The sequence below is a fragment of the Perca fluviatilis genome, chromosome 15 (assembly GCF_010015445.1).
Source record: "Perca fluviatilis chromosome 15, GENO_Pfluv_1.0, whole genome shotgun sequence".
In the NCBI taxonomy this organism is placed as follows: Eukaryota; Metazoa; Chordata; class Actinopteri; order Perciformes; family Percidae; genus Perca; species Perca fluviatilis.
The window spans coordinates 5289910-5309596 of record NC_053126.1 but is presented as its reverse complement, the minus strand read 5'-3'; the positions used below and the strand labels follow the sequence as shown (position 1 = coordinate 5309596).

Sequence of the window (19687 nt, the reverse complement as noted above, 5' to 3'; positions counted from 1 at the left end):
AGAGCAGTTTTTTTTTTTTTAATCATGTACACAATATCATAAACAGTCTTACATGGTATTATTGGACACCAACTTACACCATGACACTTACAGTGAAATAAAACAGCAGTAAAAAAAAAAGAGTAGAAAAGAGTAGAAAAGCAATATATCCAAAAAATTGGATTTAACATTGGGGGAAAACTCACCACACAGTTCACAGAGTTCATGCAGTGAAGAAAGGACACACACACACACACACACACACACACACACACACACACACACACACACACACACACACACACACACACACACACACACACACACACACACACACACACACACACACACACACACACACACACACACACACACACACACACACACACACACACACACTACACAGTTTTAGTTGTAACCAACGCGGTGCCACCCAGCTCTGTGGCAGGAAGTGGGACCCTGTGTTCCCTCATTTGCCCTCTGCCCCATTCTGTCCCAACATGCTTTGCAAGGTCACTGCAAGCGGTGAAGCCCTCCTCCCACTTTGAGCCTGTCTGGGCCCCCAGGTGCTGGTGAGGACAGAGAGAAGGGGCCCATGCTGCTCCCTGCAACATCTCGGCCTGACCGTTTGTCTGTGGAGGCGGTGGGTGGATTTTGGCAGGTGGCTCTGCTTTCTGAAGAGGCCTCTGACACTGTTCTGCATCCTCTGCAACACAAACAACAAAAACATGAGCATGTCACTGAATATCCGGATTGATTTACATGTAAATATGTTGTGTATATTGTGTAATAGGATCTCCTTGAACACGTGTGGAAGTCTCGTCACAGCTCACTATTTTTAGTCAAGAAAATCATTCAATACACGGTGGACAAGAGAGAAAAGGAAGCATTATGGTCCCATAATACAGAAAATGACCATCAAATGCCATGCAACCACACACATCCAGTATACCAACATATCAACTCTCTACCGAATGATTGGGGTCTTCTGATATTGCCCATCCCACCCAAAAAACATGAACAGTGGAGAACATTTGACAATGGTGTCTTTGTTACACTCAAGCCAATTGAGCACATTGAAATAAATTGAATAAAAAAGGAAAAATCAAGCAACTAAGGTTTTAATTTTACAGCATCATAAACCACTGTGTACTACACAACGTTGCCTTGTGGTAACAAAATTACACCATCGATTAAGTCTTTAGATTTTCACGCACATGCTCCTATTTATTGTAATTTTCTTAATTTAAAGGCAGCTATAAATCGAGGAGAGTGTGAGGGTCAAAAAGACATCCTGTTGCCTCAGGACAGCTGTTATGCAGTTATTCATACATTTATAAAGCACTATATTCCCATATTTAGTCGACAAGGGTAAAAAAACAAACAATGAGGTTTCACAGTATGTGAGTGTACAAAGCTGAATAGCTCCACTCTGCTTCTCTAGTTTTTTTTTACATTCCTGGTTGTCCTGTGGATAAAGGTCTATTGACAGACAATTTCCTCACTGTGGACAAAGGCATGCTATTGATAAAGTGAATCTAGTTTTTGTTTTTCTATATAACTGGGTTAAGACTGCAGAGGAGCTGCATTCCAGATGATTAACATGATGGTCATGTTAGCGTAGCTATCGCATATGACTGTCAGGGTTATTTAAATTCCAGAGTTTTAATCAGCATGTTTCACAAAGTAACTACACACAGATATCAGCAGCTTTCAAAGATCTGGCTTTATGGATACAAGATGATGTCTCTCTGTCCACTAGGCCACATTCCTACACACTGTAAAGCCATTTTATAACAGCTATTCTGCTGTTAGTGCTTCCCTGCATGTCTTTTTGTCAGTTTACGTGTTTTCAAGGTTGTGTGAGACCTAATTTGTCCTGCCTAACCAAAGGATGTGTGTTGAAACCAGAATAGCTGGTAAGAGAGCGGGGCTGACCCATGGGACGCCCGAGAAGAAGAGAACAGAAACTGTTTCTACTGTGATGAACGTCACACTTCATCACCTGCCCGCCTGCAACCCCATTTTCCCCCCCGCGCTCTGCATGTCAGATCTCCGGCTTACAGTAAAAGAAATGGCCGCCACTATGAAGACCTGAAAAACGATAAGTTGCCCTGACGTTTAAATATACGTCACTCGAGGAAGATTTCATTCTAAGACATGAACGATCAATTATTATATCTGCAATTATTACCTTTGGGGCTTAAATGATACACTCCTTTACCTGATACATTATACTATCAGAAGCTACTTCTATTAGGGGAGTAAATTATTTTTTGGTGTTAAAATGTCGATGCTGACACTGATATTTTCAAAAGAAAGTCACAGATAGCAAATTCTTGGTGGCAATATTTTGAAATGTGTACTAATGCAGGGATATGTTGGCCTTTCTGTGAAGAATAATTCATAAAGAATGAATAAATCACATGAATCATCAATGCCAGATGTCCTTACCCGAGGTGTGGCTGTGCCTGGTGTGTCGTTTGTATATGAATAACCAGAGAGCCAGAGCCAAGACGGACCCCAGAAAGACCAGCCCCACACAGACCCACAGAGCCGGACTCAGCAGCATCAGTGAGCTGGCCTGGGCAGCGGGGGCCGTGGTTCTCAGCGGCGGCTCTGAGGACAACAGATTGATTAACGACCTCAACAGAAAAATAGTTTACATTCTCAACATCTGTAAAAACCCAAGTCATTATATCGGATGTGAGTACAAACTGGGATTTATTAGCATCGGTCAATTGTTTATTTCCTAAAGGAGCAGGGCTGCAGTCATGTCAATCAAAATGATACCTAAAATGTTTATTTAAGATCAACAGAGATATTTGTCTTAATGCGGGAGAAAAGTAACAGATGAGAAAATATGGACATGCAAGTCAGGTTGAAAACATCTCTGAAGGTTTTTGATGGCCAAAAGGAATGCAAGTCAACGTCACAAAGTGGCCAAGAGATGCCAAGTCAACTGGGTGCTAAACCAAGACTAGAACATAGAGGTTTTGAGACTAGACATTGACAGACCAACTCAGCTCAGGAGGTAGATATTTAAAAAAAAAAAAAAAAAAAGTATTCTTTAGACGTAAAATAAAGGTTCAGAGAAACTCACCCGTTGGTGGTTTAGGTTCAGATTCAGTTTTAGGTTCGGGTATGGTTACGGTATGGCTCTTATAACATATACCAACGAGGTTGTCCCACTTAGTGCCAGCAGGACAGTCCCCTCTGCCCATGGCTGCAGCAATGTGGAGACCTGCTGCTGTGATACCCTCTGCTAAACTTATGTTTATGACACAAACTGAAAAAAAACAATGCATCAGTGCGGCAGTGAGACACAGAGAGGAGGGTAGTGACGGCAGGATATATGAAATACATGCAGAGTGCCTAACAGACGTTTCAGTTCCTTTATTTCATAGGAAAGGGTGAATCACTACATGGGTCCCCGGGGGCAGAGCGCGCACACGAGAGAGAGAGAGAGAGAGAGAGAGAGAGAGAGAGAGAGAGAGAGAGAGAGAGAGAGCTGCATCTAAGTTTAAAAAACAAAGAGTTTCTGATCTTTCTGGCTCTATGACTGTTAATGTATGATCATTGGGTTAATTGGTGAGGATAATGACTGATTACAACGGTTTGTTATTTTATAGATTACCGTCATGACTGTTCATTCAGTTCGTTGACTGACGGCTCCACAACAGCTCATTATATTAGGGTGACCATATTTTGATTCCAAAAAAAGAGGACACTCGCTCGATCTCGAGACACAAATTCAGACAGGCTTAATTAAGGGTTAATGAACATGCCTCAATGGTGCAAAAATAACTTCTGTAATAAAATAAAATCTGTAACAACCTGTAACAAAATAATATCTCTTTTAAAATAAATAAATAATATGAAATAATGTTGTAAATATGACCTCTTCTGTGTTAGAAAATCCAGCTTCAACAAAATATCTCTTAATACCTTTTCAGTGTAATAAGATAAATAATAAAGACACTGAAACGCATGTGCCAGCTTTGCACACGGTGCACTCCGCCTGGACCGGACAAGTTATTTTATGGTTGTACGCCGGCTCCACGCAGAGCTTTCGCCGTAGCCTGATGTTAATACTTGTGCGCTGGTGTGTGTGTCGAGCCGGCAGTCTGTGTGTGTGGGGAGTGGGTGATAGAGCGAGGGAGAATTAAGTGAGAGAGTGGCGGCGAGCGAGTACGACTCTAGAGTCATAGTGAGAGAAACAAAGTGTCTCCTCTGTGTTTTCTGACCACGGTGGGAAATCTTTAGCAGACAACGCTTCGGCATCTTGTGTGCAATGCTGCTCCGCTGTCTGCTCTGGTCCCTGGGTATGTGCGCGTCGCAGAGCCGCCCACAAAGCAGCCTCTCGGGAATTACGTCACACAACAAAGTACCGTAGTATTGTGTGCAAAGCGCCAGTCAATTTAAAGTGATGGTTCGGAGTAGTTTCACCCTAGGGTCCTTTGCACCATGACCTCGAGCCAAACACCCCCCCAGAAGCTTTTTTCACCTGGGTCGAACATTGGGAGAGTTAGCGTAGAGTAGCGTTATCAGCTGAATAGCTTAGCGCAGAGGCTAATGGATCCGAAGTGTCTCTTAACATTACCCAACTAATAATGCCCGAAATGATACCAAACGTCTACACTAGTACAAATAGGTTATGCACTCATAAAACGATGGATTGTAAAGTTTGTAAGTACACCAGAAGTTTATGAACACTTGCCTGCTGGCTTCTGCTCTCTGCTCTCTGCTGCTGCTGCTGTTACTACCGGGCAGTAAGAGTGCTTAGGGACATCTATAAATTACTACACCGAAAAGAGATGCAACAAAAATATTTATTAATTTAATGATTAAATAAGGTAATGTCTCCAAACTTACCTCAATTATTACTTGTCTCCTGCTAGTTATACTACAGCACTTACTTTAAAAAATAAGTTAAACTAAAAAATATTTTTGTTGCATCTCTTTTCGGTGTAGTAATTTGTAGACGTCCCTAAGCACTCGTCTCACAGCAGCAACAACAACAGCAGAGAGCAGAAGCCAGCAGGCAAGTGTTATTTACATAAACTTCTGGTGTACTTACAAACTTTCCAATCCATCGTTTTATGAGTGCATAACCTATATATACTAGTGTAGACCTTTGGTATCATTTTGGGCATTATTAGTGGGGTAATGTTAAGAGACACTTCGGATCCATTAGCCTCTGCGCTAAGCTATTCAGCGGCTAACGCTACTCTACGCTAACGCTCCCAATGTTAGACCCAGGTGAAAAAAGCTTCTGGGGGGGTGTTTGGCTCGAGGTCATGGTGCAAAGGACCCTAGGGTGAAATTACTCCGAACCATCACTTTAAGTACACGCTTATTGGTCCCATGAAAAACAGTGAAAACCGGACATTTTCATGAATTTATAAAACCCCCCCGGACGCCCCAGACAGTACGTAAAAAGTGGACATGTCCGGGCAAAAGAGGACGTTTGGTCACCCTACATTATATAAAACATGTTCTGAGAAGAACTTCTCCCTAACTTCTTGTTATTGACAGGAGTGAGCTTTCAACAGAACTCTTCAGTAAGGGTTGACGTTTTTAAAGTTGGAATAATATGGTTCACCTTGCACGGTAATCCCGAGAATCACAGGATAACATATCACACGGAAATCCGGTTTTCTTCTACCATCCGGTCAGCGTAGAGGTAGAGACTCACCGTGCGTTCATGGACATCGGAAAAACGTTTTTCCGAGTGAAAACGTCACCATTCACGTAACGTCCTGTGGGAATCAGAGGTGGGAAACCTTATATATATATATATATATATATATATATATATATATATATATATATATATATATATATATATATATATATATATATATATATATATATATATATATATATATGTGTGTGTCAATGTGGGAAACTCGGGCTGGATTTTGATACCCGAGTTCCCCAGTTGGTGACGCGCTGTTGACAACTGACGTTTGATGGAGGCGACTTTGGTTCACTGAACATATTTCAATGATAATAAGCTGTTTATTGTGGACAAATGCCTCTGCCAAGAAACATACACAGACATAATATGTTTCAAATTATTCATAAATAGGCCCATGTATAAAAAAAAAACATTATCCGTGTCCTTTCCCGTTGGTTGTCCTGCAGGTAACACAAACAAACACCTGGCTATGTGCTGTTTGGATGCTCGCATAAGAAAACAGCAGAAAATCTTTTGTTATTGTGGCCTCCATGTTTTCACACACCTGATGCTCTAGCTACGGCCAACCGTTGGTGGCAGTCATGCAAAAGGTTGTTATGCCAAACGCCAATATAACAGAAGAAGAAGAACACGCATCCCGACCATCTGAACCATGATCTGAACGCTGCCAGTCGGAAAAACAACGTAACCAGGGGGGCGGTGCCTGTTATTCCGAGGTGGCATGAACGCAGGGTTAGAATCTCTCCCCAACCCAGAACTGGACACACAGCAGAGCTAGTACCGGTGACATTTGTAAGCCAAGAGTCACTCTTTAACAGGGACGAGATTCAAGACAGAACTGTGCTGGTCCAACTGTAGAACTTTAATTTCAAATGTTGGCATGATGCAGATGTGCACATCATATTACAAAAGAAACACAAGCTTAGATAAAAAATACAAACCTGAGATTTGGATTCACATAAATCACAGCACTAGAAAAGCAGCCCTGAGTATAACATTGCACTGATTGTTTCATTTACCACTGAAGTGATAGTGTTCGCATGCATGAAGAAATTCAATCATTTAAAAAAAATAAAAATAAAGATTCAAGACGGCATGACCACTGATTTAGTGCATTGATTCTACATTTTATGAAATCATTAGGTTACTCTCAGTGTTCAAGGCACAAATGGCTGCAGGTATAAAAAGAGACAACTGTTTCTTACTGTATTCCGAAGTAAAATAAATCGACATGAGACATATACACATTCAAATATGGATTCAAAATCTGATTGGCAGTTTGACATGTTGCATTTTATCAGGTGGAAGGAGGTACTTTTACACTTATTCAGAATGTAAACTCTTAAAAAAGAAAGCATTTGTTGATTGGACGCAATTCTTAACTTAAAGGACAGCAATGAATACAATTAAAATCATCAGTGTGTAAATAGATGTGTGAACCACAATCTGAAAGCATCAGAAAGACAGACACACACACACACACACACACACACACACACACACACACACACACACACACACACACACACACACACACACACACACACACACACACACACACACACACACACCTCTCTCATGGCTTAAAGAGAAGAGGCTGCACCCTGACGAAGGTGAAGTTGTAGTTCTGTGGCAGACCCTTGTGGCTGATGCTGCTGAATTTGTCCCAGGTGAAGGGCGGGAGTCCGTCCTGCGTCGTTGGCCCGTTCACCGCCTCCGCGCCGAAGTCCCCAGCCATGTGGAAATCTGTCACCTGGACGAAGAACAACACAGGAACCAGAGAAAATCAGCTAAAAAGGCATCAGATTTTACAAAACCTACATGACCATTATCACGGTAGTTTCGCTTTGCCAGACCTTCTTCCACAGCGCTGTGGAGGAGGGTCTGGCTAGTCCGCACAGCATTACAGAATGGGAGAAAAAGGTGCTCTGGTTGTGGCCGCTTAGCTCAGTTGGTAGAGCGGGCGCACATATGCAAAGGTTTATTCCTCGGGTTCCAATCCGACCTGTGATGGTTTTCCTGCATGTCTTCCCCCCCTCTCTCTCCCCCCTTTCATATCTCAGCTTTCTTATCCAATAAAGGCAGAAATGCCCCAAAATAGTCTCGGGAAGGAACTTGTTTTGGTGAAACGTGGACGTTCAAAGGTTGTTTTAGTTGTGCAACAGAAAACTCAGATTGGACAGATAGTCTAGCTAGCGGTCTGGATTTACCCTGCAGAGATCTGAGGAGCAGTTAACCATAGTCCTCACAAATCCACCGGAGGTTAGAATTCCAACACAGAGAAAGCCCAAGGTAACGGACATCTGGCCGAAAATAGTGAAATCCGGCATATTTTCCGGCGGCAACTGAACAATCCCGGAAGTGGAACGTCGTGGATATAGACTACTATTACGGTAATGCAAGATCACCGTGGTAACAGGGCACTACCTTAGTGTCATAGCAACCTCCCGGTGTAGGCTTCACTGCCCTCAGGTCGCCACGGCAGCAGATGGTCTTGCAGGGGTCACCCTTGGAGTATGGATCCTTCTTGTAGTCTGAAAAGAAACAAACAACAACGGTAACATTAAACATGTGGCCGCTGGCAGATTCACAAGTCCTCTTCTGGGCTAATAAGGAGATATTTATTAAAAATGTGGGATAACATTACTCAACGTGCCTACCGGGCACAGGCTCAGGGGCCCAAAGTGTTAGGTTAGGGGCCCCCTGGCCTTCACCTATGAAAATGTCCCCCAAGAGACCATGAAGAGATGCAAAATGACCACAAAGAAACATGAAAGGACTACAAAGAGACACAAGCAACTACAAAAATGACTACAATGAAATGCCCATATTATTATGACTATTATTTCAGATCTACTGCTTAGTCATATGCGAAGCAAAGATTCATGATAACCTGGCAAAGCTCAGACATTTACCAGACATGTCACTGTGTTTTTCAACGCAGACAATGACCCTGATGAAGATGTGAGTCGAAACGCGTTGGTCATTTGAAATATATTGCCAGGCTTTTTTTTTTTCTTTCTTTTTTTTCACAAAACCTACAGAGTCCCTGGGATTGTTTTTGAAGGAGACATGCATTTTTTTTTAAACACATTTTGAAATTGAGATCCATTTCCGCTCATGCAATGAGCCCTTCACATGAGAGATAAACACAGTGCACCCGCAATATCCAAAGAGCACCTGTGGCTGAACACAAGAAAGACCCAGCAGCACTTCCACTTCTTCGTCTGCACGTCACTGTATGTTCATTTGTTCATTGTGACACAAAATGCAAATCAGTGCTACTTTCATTGTGGGGAGATAGAACTGGAAAAACAAACGTATGAAACCATAAGAAATGCAAGTTCCATTGGTTCCATATGGAGAACCAGCTGAATGTGAATCATATTCAGTGGTGTGCATAAGTTTACACACCCATGCTTAAGTTGACTAAAAATGGGAATAACAAAATCATCTTTTGGAAATCTTACGATTGGCATGGGGTACTTTCCATAAGATCATCTCTCACTGCAAATCAAACCAGCTATTAGGCTAACTGAAATCAAACCATGCCAATCTCTGGGTATGGTGAAGGGTATGTGATGATGTGGGGGGGGGGGCTATTTTAATTCCAAAGGCCAAGGGAACTTTATCAGGATGCATAGTATTCTGGATCCATGAAATAACTGGCCTTTAAAAATAAATATCTGCCTGCCTGTATGGGAATTTAACATAGGCGTGTACTGACATATGCCCCCTGTATTTTAAGGAAGAACATTTATTTATTTACGATACATTATTGAATCACAAAAGAAAATTGGTGTCCTTAAAGGTTGGATTTTTCCAAATTTTTTTAATTAAGGCATTAAGATCAATTTCCAAAAGATGATTTTTAGTCCTCTTTTTAGTCAACTGTAGCATTGGTTCATAAACGTATGCACACCACTGTAAACTGACTAAATGAGACAGAGCCACACACCATTAAATCTCATGATGTACTTCAAGGAGTCTAGGTCCTTGACATCAGCCTGGTCACGGCGGAAGATCTTGGCTCTGGGACAGAGATCGTAGGAGAAGTCCTCTCCATACTCCTTCCACATGTCTCCGTAACCGCTCAGCGCGTAGATCTTCTGGTGGAAGGGAATGTTGTAGGACGGCCAGTAACCTGTGGACATCGGAGGCAGCGGGAATAAATAAACTCTACAAACGTCCAAATGAAACGAATACTGTAGAAACCAGACAAAAAGAGTTGTTACCTCTGCGCAGAGCCTGTGTCTGGTCAGAGTACTCCACCAGCCCGGGGATCTGCTCCACCACAGTCAGAGCGCCGTCATCAACGCTGTGGCCCAGATTCACTTTGCTCCTGTCCAACACCATGTACTGGTTGTTGTAGGTACCTACACAAGCAGAGCCAGACATATCGCCCTTTTTTTTTTATTCTACGCATGCTAACAGCAGCTAATGTTGCTGGCTGCACAGGTGTGGTGAGCTGGTGAGTCTGATGCTGACTCATGTGACATCACATGAGGCAATATATCAGATTTCACACAGCTCGCTCTGAAGACACAAAAGGATTTACACAACTTTTTTTTAACCCTGATACTTGTAAACAGACTTTGATGTGTAAAATCTCTAAGTATCGGGTCTATGCAAGTTGATCTTACTGTAATTGTGTGCTAAAATAAATGTATTTTAATGGCTGCCTGGCAGGTAAAAGCAATGCAATAAAGATCAAAAGCAAAAAGTTGGCAGTAGTGTACGTACACATTCATTTCATTAAGCTTTATTGATTTTATTCTAAATAAAATGGTCTTTAATTAACTATTATTGATTTGTGTTACTGCTCTCTTTTAAAATAGTTTGTTACAGTGCTTAGAGCTATACAAATATAGAATGGCTCACCAGAGTTGTGCATGGAGAAGGTTTTAGCCCACTCTTCTCCGGTATGTGCCAAACTGTGAGCCAGCCTGACCCTCTGCCACGACAGCAGGCTGTTGGGAGTGATTTTGTCAAAAAGGGAGGAGTTGAAGACATTGTTGGTGGTCTGGGTCATCATCAGACCACTGCCCAAGAGGTAGAAGTCATCCAGGGACACCAGGAAACCTGACGAGAGAGATAAACAGAGACCATTTCTGACAATCTTCGCAAACAAGCCACATTCCAAACGTCGATTAATTGATAACATATCAGAAAGAAGCGTGTGTGTGTGTGTGTGTGTGTGTGTGTGTGTGTGTAGGAGATTAGTAGAGATAAACGAAGATTCTTAAACCTGCAAGTGTCAAACCTTTGCACAGACGAGCAGAAAATCATGTGAAATATGACTATATGTGAACAGGAAAGAAGCAGTGTTTAATCAAAAGCACGGAGGGAAGGGGGCAATAATTATGATAGAAAGTGTATAACATGTGGTGTCCTGTTGGACATCATGGGCTCTTGCCATTTTGAAAAATCCTGACTGTGGTAAATCTTTGTTTTTGTGGAATACAATTTTACTGCGTGCCGTCCTTGTTATCCTTGAAGGATTCTTGCTATGGAGAATATCCGGGGCCTACACACCAGGGTAGCTGCTGAAGGACAGTTTCCCAGTGGCCGCGTGGGGCTCGGTGATGTGGAAATCCCAGTGTTTGTAGATCCGCATTGTGGCAGCGTACGTGTACCAGCTGGAGTGGGCAAACAGGAGGTTCTCGAAGCCGGGCAGCATCTGACGGGGAGGACAGAAAACAGAGAAATGGGGTTAGACTCAACAGTCAATACGGTGTTCCTGAGCAGCAGAAATGACTGGAGTTACTGTCAGGGTGAATCACAGTTTGACACAGCACTTCAGCACCACACTTCACGCAAAGACCTGATTTCAGGTCAGAGGTAAAGGGGCAGGGCGTCATCCTTAAAGGTCCCATATTAGATTAGATTAGATTAGATGTTTGCAGCCAATAATGGAGCCATAGTTGCTGATCAGTTTGTTCAGTCTATTTGTATCGCTGGTTCCGATGCTGCTGCCCCAGCAGACGACAGAGGAGAACAGAGCGCTGGCCGCAACAGACTGAGAGAAAATCTCCAACATTTTGCTGCACTCGTTGAAGGATCTCAGCTTCCTCAGGAACTAGAGCCTCATCCCCTTCTTGTTAACAGCAGTGCTGTTTATTTTCCAGTCAATGTTATAACCCAGGTATCTGTACTCCTCAACCATGTCCACATCTCCACCCATAATGCAAAGGGGCAGACGTTTTCTCTCTGGTCTTGTCCATATTCAGCAGCAGGTTCTTAACAGCCCACTCCACAAAGGTTGTCCACCAGTGCCCTGTACTCCCCCTCCTGTCCGTCCCTTATTTACCCACAACTGCAGAGTCATCAGAAAACTTCGGTAAGTGACATGACTCTGAGTTATACTGGGAGTCTGTGGTGTATGAGGTGAACAGAAAAGGAGACAGCACAGTCCCCAGAGGCAGATATGTAATATATTTACTGTATTTAATCCAATAATTACCACAATATGTCATCAAATATTGAGGAAACATTCTAAGTTGAAATACTATCTTCCCTGACAACAATGCTAAAGCCAGTATTTTTCTCCTTTGAAATTTCCATTATGGGACAGAATGTCCTTTATGTGTTTTGGCCTGTTTGTTGTTGTCACCTGCCCATTTTGACACCGGGGTTGCCAGACATGAAACGCAAACAGGCATAGGACAATTAGGGCTGCAGAGAGGATCACTGGAGCTGACCTTCCCTCCATCCAGGACCTGTACCGCTCCAGGGTCCGGAAAAGGGCAGTACAAAATCTCTGCAGACCCCTCACATCCTGGTCACAATCTGTTCACCCTCCTTCCCTCTGGTAGGAGATACAGAGCACTGTTCACCGAAACCAGCTGACACAAAGACAGCTTCTTTCCCCAAGCAGTCGCTCTGTTGAACGCCCAGAAATAGCCCCCACCCTTACATTATGCTCAGAAATAGCCCCCACCCTTACATTATGCTCAGAAATAGCCCCCACCCTTACATTATGCCCAGAAATAGCCCCCACCCTTACATTATGCTCAGAAATAGCCCCCACCCTTACATTATACTCAGAAATAGCCCCCACCCTCACACTGAACAAAGTCAATCAACACTGTTCTGCTCATCTACCTCAATTATATTTCAATCTTACAATTACAATATTGTTATTAATATATTACCATTGCACTGAACTGCCTTACACTATATTTATATTACATCTTTTATACTGATATTGCACTGATTATTCCTTCCCTCTCTTCAATTTAGTTATTGTATATTTTTTGTAAATTCTATTGTTATATTGTATACCTAACAGTATTTCTTTATATTTCTTACTGTCCTTTATGTTTGTATTCTTTATATGTTAAGTGAGTGTTGTACTTTGAGAGCAAAGTTTAACCGGAGTCAAATTCCAAACTGCCTCCAAACTGGATTAAGGCTATAGCGTGTAGTTTCTGTCGCTCCCATGAGGAATTCTAAGTAATCATGACAAACTTGTCAGCGCGTCCACATGATACAAGCCTTACGTGACCGCGCACGTGATTACAGCTGATGTTGATGCTTTAGGCCGCATTCACACAGCCTGCCTCGGCCGCCACAAGGTCTGGCAAAAACGCAGGTCTTTCTATTCATTTTGAATGGGGGTAGTGTGTTTAGGCTGCACACAAAATGTGATAAAATCTGGTTTATAATTAATTTAGGGGCAAGTATATGATGTGTGCCTTTGAGGTATAGACCCAGGGTCTTGTGCCTTGCAAGCTACAGAGTCAGAGACTGGCACCAAGCCAACTGGCTGAGGGTTTGGCCTGGGAGATGCAAAGTCAGCTAAAAAAAAGATCAGCGTCAGCAAGACTCAAAAGTATTCAATTGGATTCTTAAGCAGCATGTCCTGAAAATTGTTATTAGGGGATTTCTTATGGCAGATATAAGGCAACACTAGACAAAGAAATCTTCAGTAAGCTGTCTGGAACTTACTCGGGTTTGGAGTGTGTTGAACTCTTTTGGAGCACATTAAAACTCTCTTTTTTACATCTGATTCTGACTCCTGTGGATTTTTCTAAGACTTTTTGGGATTCTGTCATACTTTGAAGAGAAACCTGAAAAGTATCTGAAAAAGGGCAGTTGGCACGTGGGTCTGAGCCATAACAACAACAACAACTTGTGATATTGTTGCCATTTATTGTTTTAGTGTTAGGAAAATCTGTTGAGCACTTTTTTTTTTTTTTACTCTTGTGGTAGGAATGTCTCGTCTTATGTGTTGTGCATTTTTCTTCTTCACCGTGGGATGGTGAGAAACGAACTTTCCATTCCTCTGCATCTCTAGTATATGTGAAGAAATTGACAATAAAGCTGACTTGACTTAATCTGGCCTTGGAGTCGGATCTATAATTTACAACAACAGGAGACACTCAAAAAAACGCAGAGGGCCTGCAGCAGAACACCGACTCAACTTTTGGAGAAAGGCAACACAACGTCACGCTGCCGTGGCCAATCACGTAACCGGGGATCAGACCTGGCGGTGTGTTCGGAGTTATGGTGTGAGGCGGTGTGAGGATCCCGTTCAGTAAACAGGAAACATCACTGCCTCCATCGCTGCCACAAGAAAGTTTGATGAGGTTAAAAAAAGGAACAGAAGCAGCGAACTGCCCGGGAGTCAAGCTGAATGTTTCCTGCAACAACAAAGCACTCGCTCTGTCTCGCTCCTCTCTTTTCTTTCTCTCTCTCTCTCCTGTGAAATAAAGCTGCCTTCAAGTGCGGTCGGAAACATCGAGATCTATAAAGAATCTAACGGAAAACAGTCATTGTGAAATATAAAGTCTAATTGGGCTACATTGGGGGGTTAAGCTGCAGACACACCGACCAGATGGCCGACCGTTGGCAGAAAAGACAGTTGGACTGGTCAGTCTCCCCGAGTTGGTCAAAAAAGCGCCCAAAAATGAAAACCGGCAGTTGATTGGACGAACGCGTCACGTGGGTCTGGTTTCTCCGGAAATTCAAAGACTGTCATGGCGGCTCATTCAGAATACGATCTCATATCGTACTAAAATAGTTCACCGAAACGTGTTTCTGAAAACATTTTAAGCGAGAAATAGGCCGTGCAGTAGCTGAATCGGTCTTCATTTCAGATCAACAAAGGTCAGTTTCAAACATTTTCGTCAGATTTTGAGAGACTCTAGTCACGCTCATCCTGCTCCCCGTTTCCGGGTTAGCTCTCTACCAATCAGATGGGTCGTTTGATACCCCATTTACACGTCCATGGTTATTTTGAAAAACTGAGACATTTTCCTTTGTTTACACGCAAACGGGGAATTCGCCTCTAAAACAGAGTCTTTCTAAAAACTCCGGCCAGAGTGGACATTTTGGAAAACTTTGTTTGCACGTATGCATGTAAACTGAGACAAACGGAGGTTTAGGCAGCCGAGGAAGTGAGGAAGAGAAGAGAGAGGAAGTGATTCGTTGCTTTTCTGGGGATTCTGATTGGCTAACGTGGGCTTGAGCTTCTCGTTACACCGCCACCTACAGGTCTGGCGTTCTCCTGACTGCATTGACGGCATTTATACACGGGTACGTGTAAACGAATACTTTTCTGAAAACTGACAGCTGTGCATGATGTTATTTTTGAAAACGGAGAGGTTGAAATGTTCGTTTATGAAAATAGCCGGCCACGTGTAAACGTAGCATGAGTCCGACTGCCGGCAGTGCCCGCCCCGCCGATTATACACGTCAAATCGGCCAAAATGAAGGCCGACGGCCCCTCGGCACGGAACACACCGGACAGACTCGAGTCACTGAAAACGGCCGATTATCAGCTTGGTGTGTTTTAAAGAACACAACAGGACGTCACACACTTTCAGACACTCCCCCCCCACCCCACCGCACAACCCTGGGGAAAATCACCGGATCTTTTTTTTTGGTGTGATACACACTTAGTGATTTTGTACACGGGAGCATTGAGGAACACCCCTCATGTAACATGGTCTCTTGTGTTGCTGTGTGCGTTCCTTATGTAGAGTATGTAATAAGCGTTACTGGCCTCTGACCTTGATGAGAGCAGAGCAGTGACCCATCCCGGGGAGTTTGTAGTTTCTGAGCGGAGGGTTGGAGGTGGGGACCAAGGCTGGGATCAGATCCAGCAGGTCTCCCACTGCGTTCAGGAACTGGACGGCAAACAGGGACAGCGGCTGTGGGAAGGACACCAGATAAACAGCTGTTGGTCAGCAAATAAAAATAAAAATGAATGGTGAATAGTAGTGTTGGCTTTAATAGGAAGACAGACATTAAATCCAAAAATAAATCTCTATTACAAAATCACTGAAATCATGAGCTATTAGGAGACTTTTTAGATAATCTTCACTATCCAAGCTATCATAGATGCAATTTAGAAATTGTAAACAATTTAGGAGTCTGTAATAATGGAAGTTTCATTGATAATAATAAACTGTAGTCATATTGGCACCATAAGTGTTGTCTTGTGGATCATAAACTAACTTTTGGAAGAAATGGATCTGCTTCAGATCTACAAGCCATAAATGAGGCATACAATGTCAGAGTGACTAAATGTGATCTATGATCACAAGTTTGGTTTGAATCGGAGGTTCCTCATTTTAAATAAGAACTGGGCAGAGCAGTATTTAAAGCCACGTACCACACTGATAGTTTCGTTTGTAAAGATAAGATTCAAATGTGTACATTTCATAAGGATTTTCTTAATTAGGCCTCATCTATGTTTTATCTTACATAAATGTATTGTGCAAGAAAAAGTTCTCTTCGATCCAATTCTGTGGCTGGTTCAGATGAGTTTTATTCACTGGAGACAGAAGTTCACGAAAAGATGTAAATTCTCTCTGAGCAAAATGAGTTTCTGGCCAGGAGCCAACAGAAGAAACAAAAGCTGAGAAGACATTCATCTCAAGTCTGTCGGAGTAGATTTAAACTGACTCGATAACGTCTCCTCCAACTAATCAAAAAGTGCTTTAATAAGTTAATCTCTGTCTGAACAAAAGGTCTCACTCAGTGACCAATGTGAAATGCTTCCCCTTAACACTAAGCTAGAGATAAGGGCGACATACTGTACTTAACTAAATCAGGATACGCTAAAAGTTGGGTGATTAGGTAAAACGGTTTCTGCACAGTCCCAATGTCATACAGAGCAGCAGGACTTTATCAGACAACTGGAAAGAGAATATTAGGATAATATGTGACTAAAACTATTAGGTAGTTCATTTTATTCTACAGTGTACACTTCAAACCTGAATGTGAACAGCTGCATTTTATTCTGTCTTATTATTTGTATTGTAGAGAAAAGACATCCCACGTGGCTTCTATGAATGAAAAAGAGCCTGTTTAAACAAGAGTTAATATACAATGATAAGATCATGTTCATGTTATACATGTGGCCTTTATACCTTTTTCCCTTGTTTCTTGGCCCAGTGTGCGACTCCGGCTTGCAGTCCGTCCATCTGAGCCACGATAAAGCCTGCATGTTTCCACAGAGGATCAGAGCTCTTGTTCAGCTTCACCTGCTCTCTGGTCCATTCATCCTGCTTCCTACAAGCCCAAGAGGGACATGATCAGGGCTTTAAATTGACACCTGCCAACCCAACATTGTAAAGTTACAAGCCAATTTGGCCGGTGATGAATGAAGCAAAGTCTCGGGGTGGTGATGGTGCAGCGGATATGAGACATGCCTTTGGTGTGGGAGATCTGGGTTCAATTCCCACTACGATACATCAACCAATGTGTCCCTGAGCAAGACGCTTAACCCAGAGGCGTGCATCCTCTGACATGTGTAGCAACTGCAAGTCGCTTTGGATAAAAGCATCAGCCGAAATTACATGTAATGTAATGCCTCAGTTTAATTCGGCCGGCTGCAAAAACCATCTTACAAGTCAGCGTTAACAGATCGGTCTGTTTGACGACTAGACGTTTGTGTGAATGGAATAAAGCGAAACAAACCAGAGGAGCAGAAATAAAGTAATACAGTTAGTTAGGAAAAAAAAACAAAAAAAAAAAAAACATGGAGATATTTTTCAAGAGTAAATGTTAATGTTTATATCTGACAGCCATCAACCCAAACACATATTTTTAAAGAAACATGGATGCTTAAATGTATTCAGCGGCACTTATAGTCTGTTTTTATTTTCTCTGGAAAAAAAGGATTGGCTGGTAACTTTAAAAAATGTACTAGCCATATTGGCTGGTGATTAAAAAAGTGATGATAGATAGAATAGATAGAATGCTTTTACAGTATGTCTGGCCACATCATTGTCTCTGAGCTGGGTGTGAGCTAAACTGATCAACTCTGAGAAGAGGATATGAGAGATCATAACAGGTGACTTAGATTGTTTACTGTCAGGGACTGAGGTGCTGCTGCTGTGGTTTTAATTCTTTTAAAAGGAAAAGGGAACAGACTCACGTCATGAAATTTTGAACGGGGCTGAGAATCTTTGGGTCGTTGATCAGCTGTGGATACATGTTGGCGTAGTGGTCCATCATCTGCCTGGGGAGGAAGAGTACTAAATGAATGGAATCAGAATAACAAAAAAAATACAGTATGATCTTAAAACAAAGTGTTTGATCATGTTTGGTATGCTGGTGGGTGCTGTCAAACATTTCTTGATTATTACCAGCTATCTGTTTCTCATCTTCATAGAGTTTCTCATCAGACTCACACTGATCAACATACTGGAACAGCTCTATAGGAACAGCGAGCGTAGCAGCACATTCAGGACACTTACTGGGCGGTGAGGAAGCCCTCGAGGTAGCCGGCCAGGAAGAAGGTCACCTCATCAGTTTCGGGGGTCTTTCCGTACCCGGCACGTATCTCTAGGATGCTCCAGCCTGTGCTGGACAGGGTATCATTCAGATACCCGTATGCATCCCCATCCGTCTCCAGCACCCCCTCCTTCAGCAGGACAATCTTGTGTTGGGGGTCCCAGTACACCGTGGCTGCTGTCATTTCTGAGAAATCCATGGTAGTTAGAGGACATAAACAAAACTAAATGGAGGTTTGCTACACAGCAGTTATGGAGACTGAGGCTGTGAAACACAATACAGCTGGGGAGAGTTGACTCCTAGAATATAAGTGCAGTCCCATGTGCAGTAAATCTAACAATGAATCAACTAATATTGATGTTTCTTTTATAAGCTTATGCTGGTCTATACTGATTGCATGGTAGGCCTAGTACAGCCTATTGTTGCACCCTTTAATGTGCATTTGCATTTTTGTTTGTGTGTTTTTTTTTAGCTTGAGTGACAGATGACATCTACTAAGAGATCAAGGACTATGTCCCATTCACTAAAAATATCCCACCACTGCATGTCTGAATTTCTTTCTTGTATCTATTGAGGCGTATGTTATTTTGATTTATGGATAAAAACGAAAATAAAAGTGAAAAGTAAATCATTTCAGTGAATCTTATATCAGCACAGAAAACAGAATCCACTCAAGCGGTCATCTTCGACACACTTTTTAAATCGCAACAGTTAATACAGAGTTTGAGTAAAAAGAATACAAAATGCATGTGCACGCTTACAGCCAACCCATTAGATCTATAAACCCGTGATTCCCCATAAACTCGGCTCACTTACTGTCAGCAGAGGCGAAGGTCGTAGCCGCGACAAATAAAAGAAAGACATACAGCCTCTTTACTAAAAGCATGGCTGTGTAAAAAACAGCGAAAGCCAAACGAACTGCAAAAAAGAGACGTGAATCGTTCAACAGAGATTCAGGCGAAGAGGAAATCAGTTGGTGGCGAAGGGAAAGTCCGAGCCAACCTGAGTTCCAGGGAGCGGAACGTTTCCGGATTGGCTGCAGGACGAAAAGGGAGGAACAAGAGACTGCATGTTTCCTTTCAGTGGTAACAGAGCTGCGCTCCTAAATGTCATAGACGTCTTCCTAATTTTTTTTTCGGTTTCAGACTCACAATGGGGAGCAAAACGATTCACCCCAGATGGGACTCGAACCCACAATCCCTGGCTTAGGAGGCCAGTGCCTTATCCATTAGGCCACTGGGGCTATGCAGCTTA

At 42.6% G+C, this 19687-nt stretch overlaps 2 protein-coding genes and 1 non-coding gene across 4 annotated transcripts; all 3 read right to left on the bottom strand.

Moving 5' to 3' along the window:
- Window positions 1–4: 4 nt before the first annotated feature.
- LOC120575090 lies at window positions 5–5737 on the bottom strand. Of its 2 annotated transcripts, XM_039825698.1 has the most exons (4): window positions 5585–5737; window positions 3083–3268; window positions 2434–2598; window positions 5–685 (listed from the first exon to the last, which is right to left on the bottom strand). In XM_039825698.1, exons 2-4 carry the CDS (start codon window positions 3201–3203, stop codon window positions 378–380), a joined length of 594 nt encoding a protein of 197 aa, XP_039681632.1. In that variant the 5' UTR covers window positions 3204–3268; window positions 5585–5737; the 3' UTR covers window positions 5–377. The 2 variants fall into 2 exon arrangements, with proteins under 2 accessions (XP_039681632.1, XP_039681631.1); XM_039825697.1 differs by lacking the exon at window positions 5585–5737 and having other exon boundaries at window positions 3083–3740.
- A 785-nt stretch (window positions 5738–6522) lies between these two features.
- plbd1a (phospholipase B domain containing 1a) lies at window positions 6523–19479 on the bottom strand. The gene is made up of 11 exons (XM_039825695.1): window positions 19250–19479; window positions 18397–18619; window positions 18075–18158; window positions 17065–17206; window positions 15700–15840; window positions 11219–11363; window positions 10565–10765; window positions 9919–10059; window positions 9642–9827; window positions 8111–8217; window positions 6523–7436 (listed from the first exon to the last, which is right to left on the bottom strand). Exons 1-11 carry the CDS (start codon window positions 19317–19319, stop codon window positions 7260–7262), a joined length of 1617 nt encoding a protein of 538 aa, XP_039681629.1. The 5' UTR covers window positions 19320–19479; the 3' UTR covers window positions 6523–7259.
- Window positions 19480–19603: 124 nt separating this feature from the next.
- Window positions 19604–19676, bottom strand: trnar-ccu. Its single transcript has one exon. It is a non-coding gene; the product is annotated as a tRNA-Arg (tRNA).
- Between the last annotated feature and the right edge of the window lie 11 nt (window positions 19677–19687).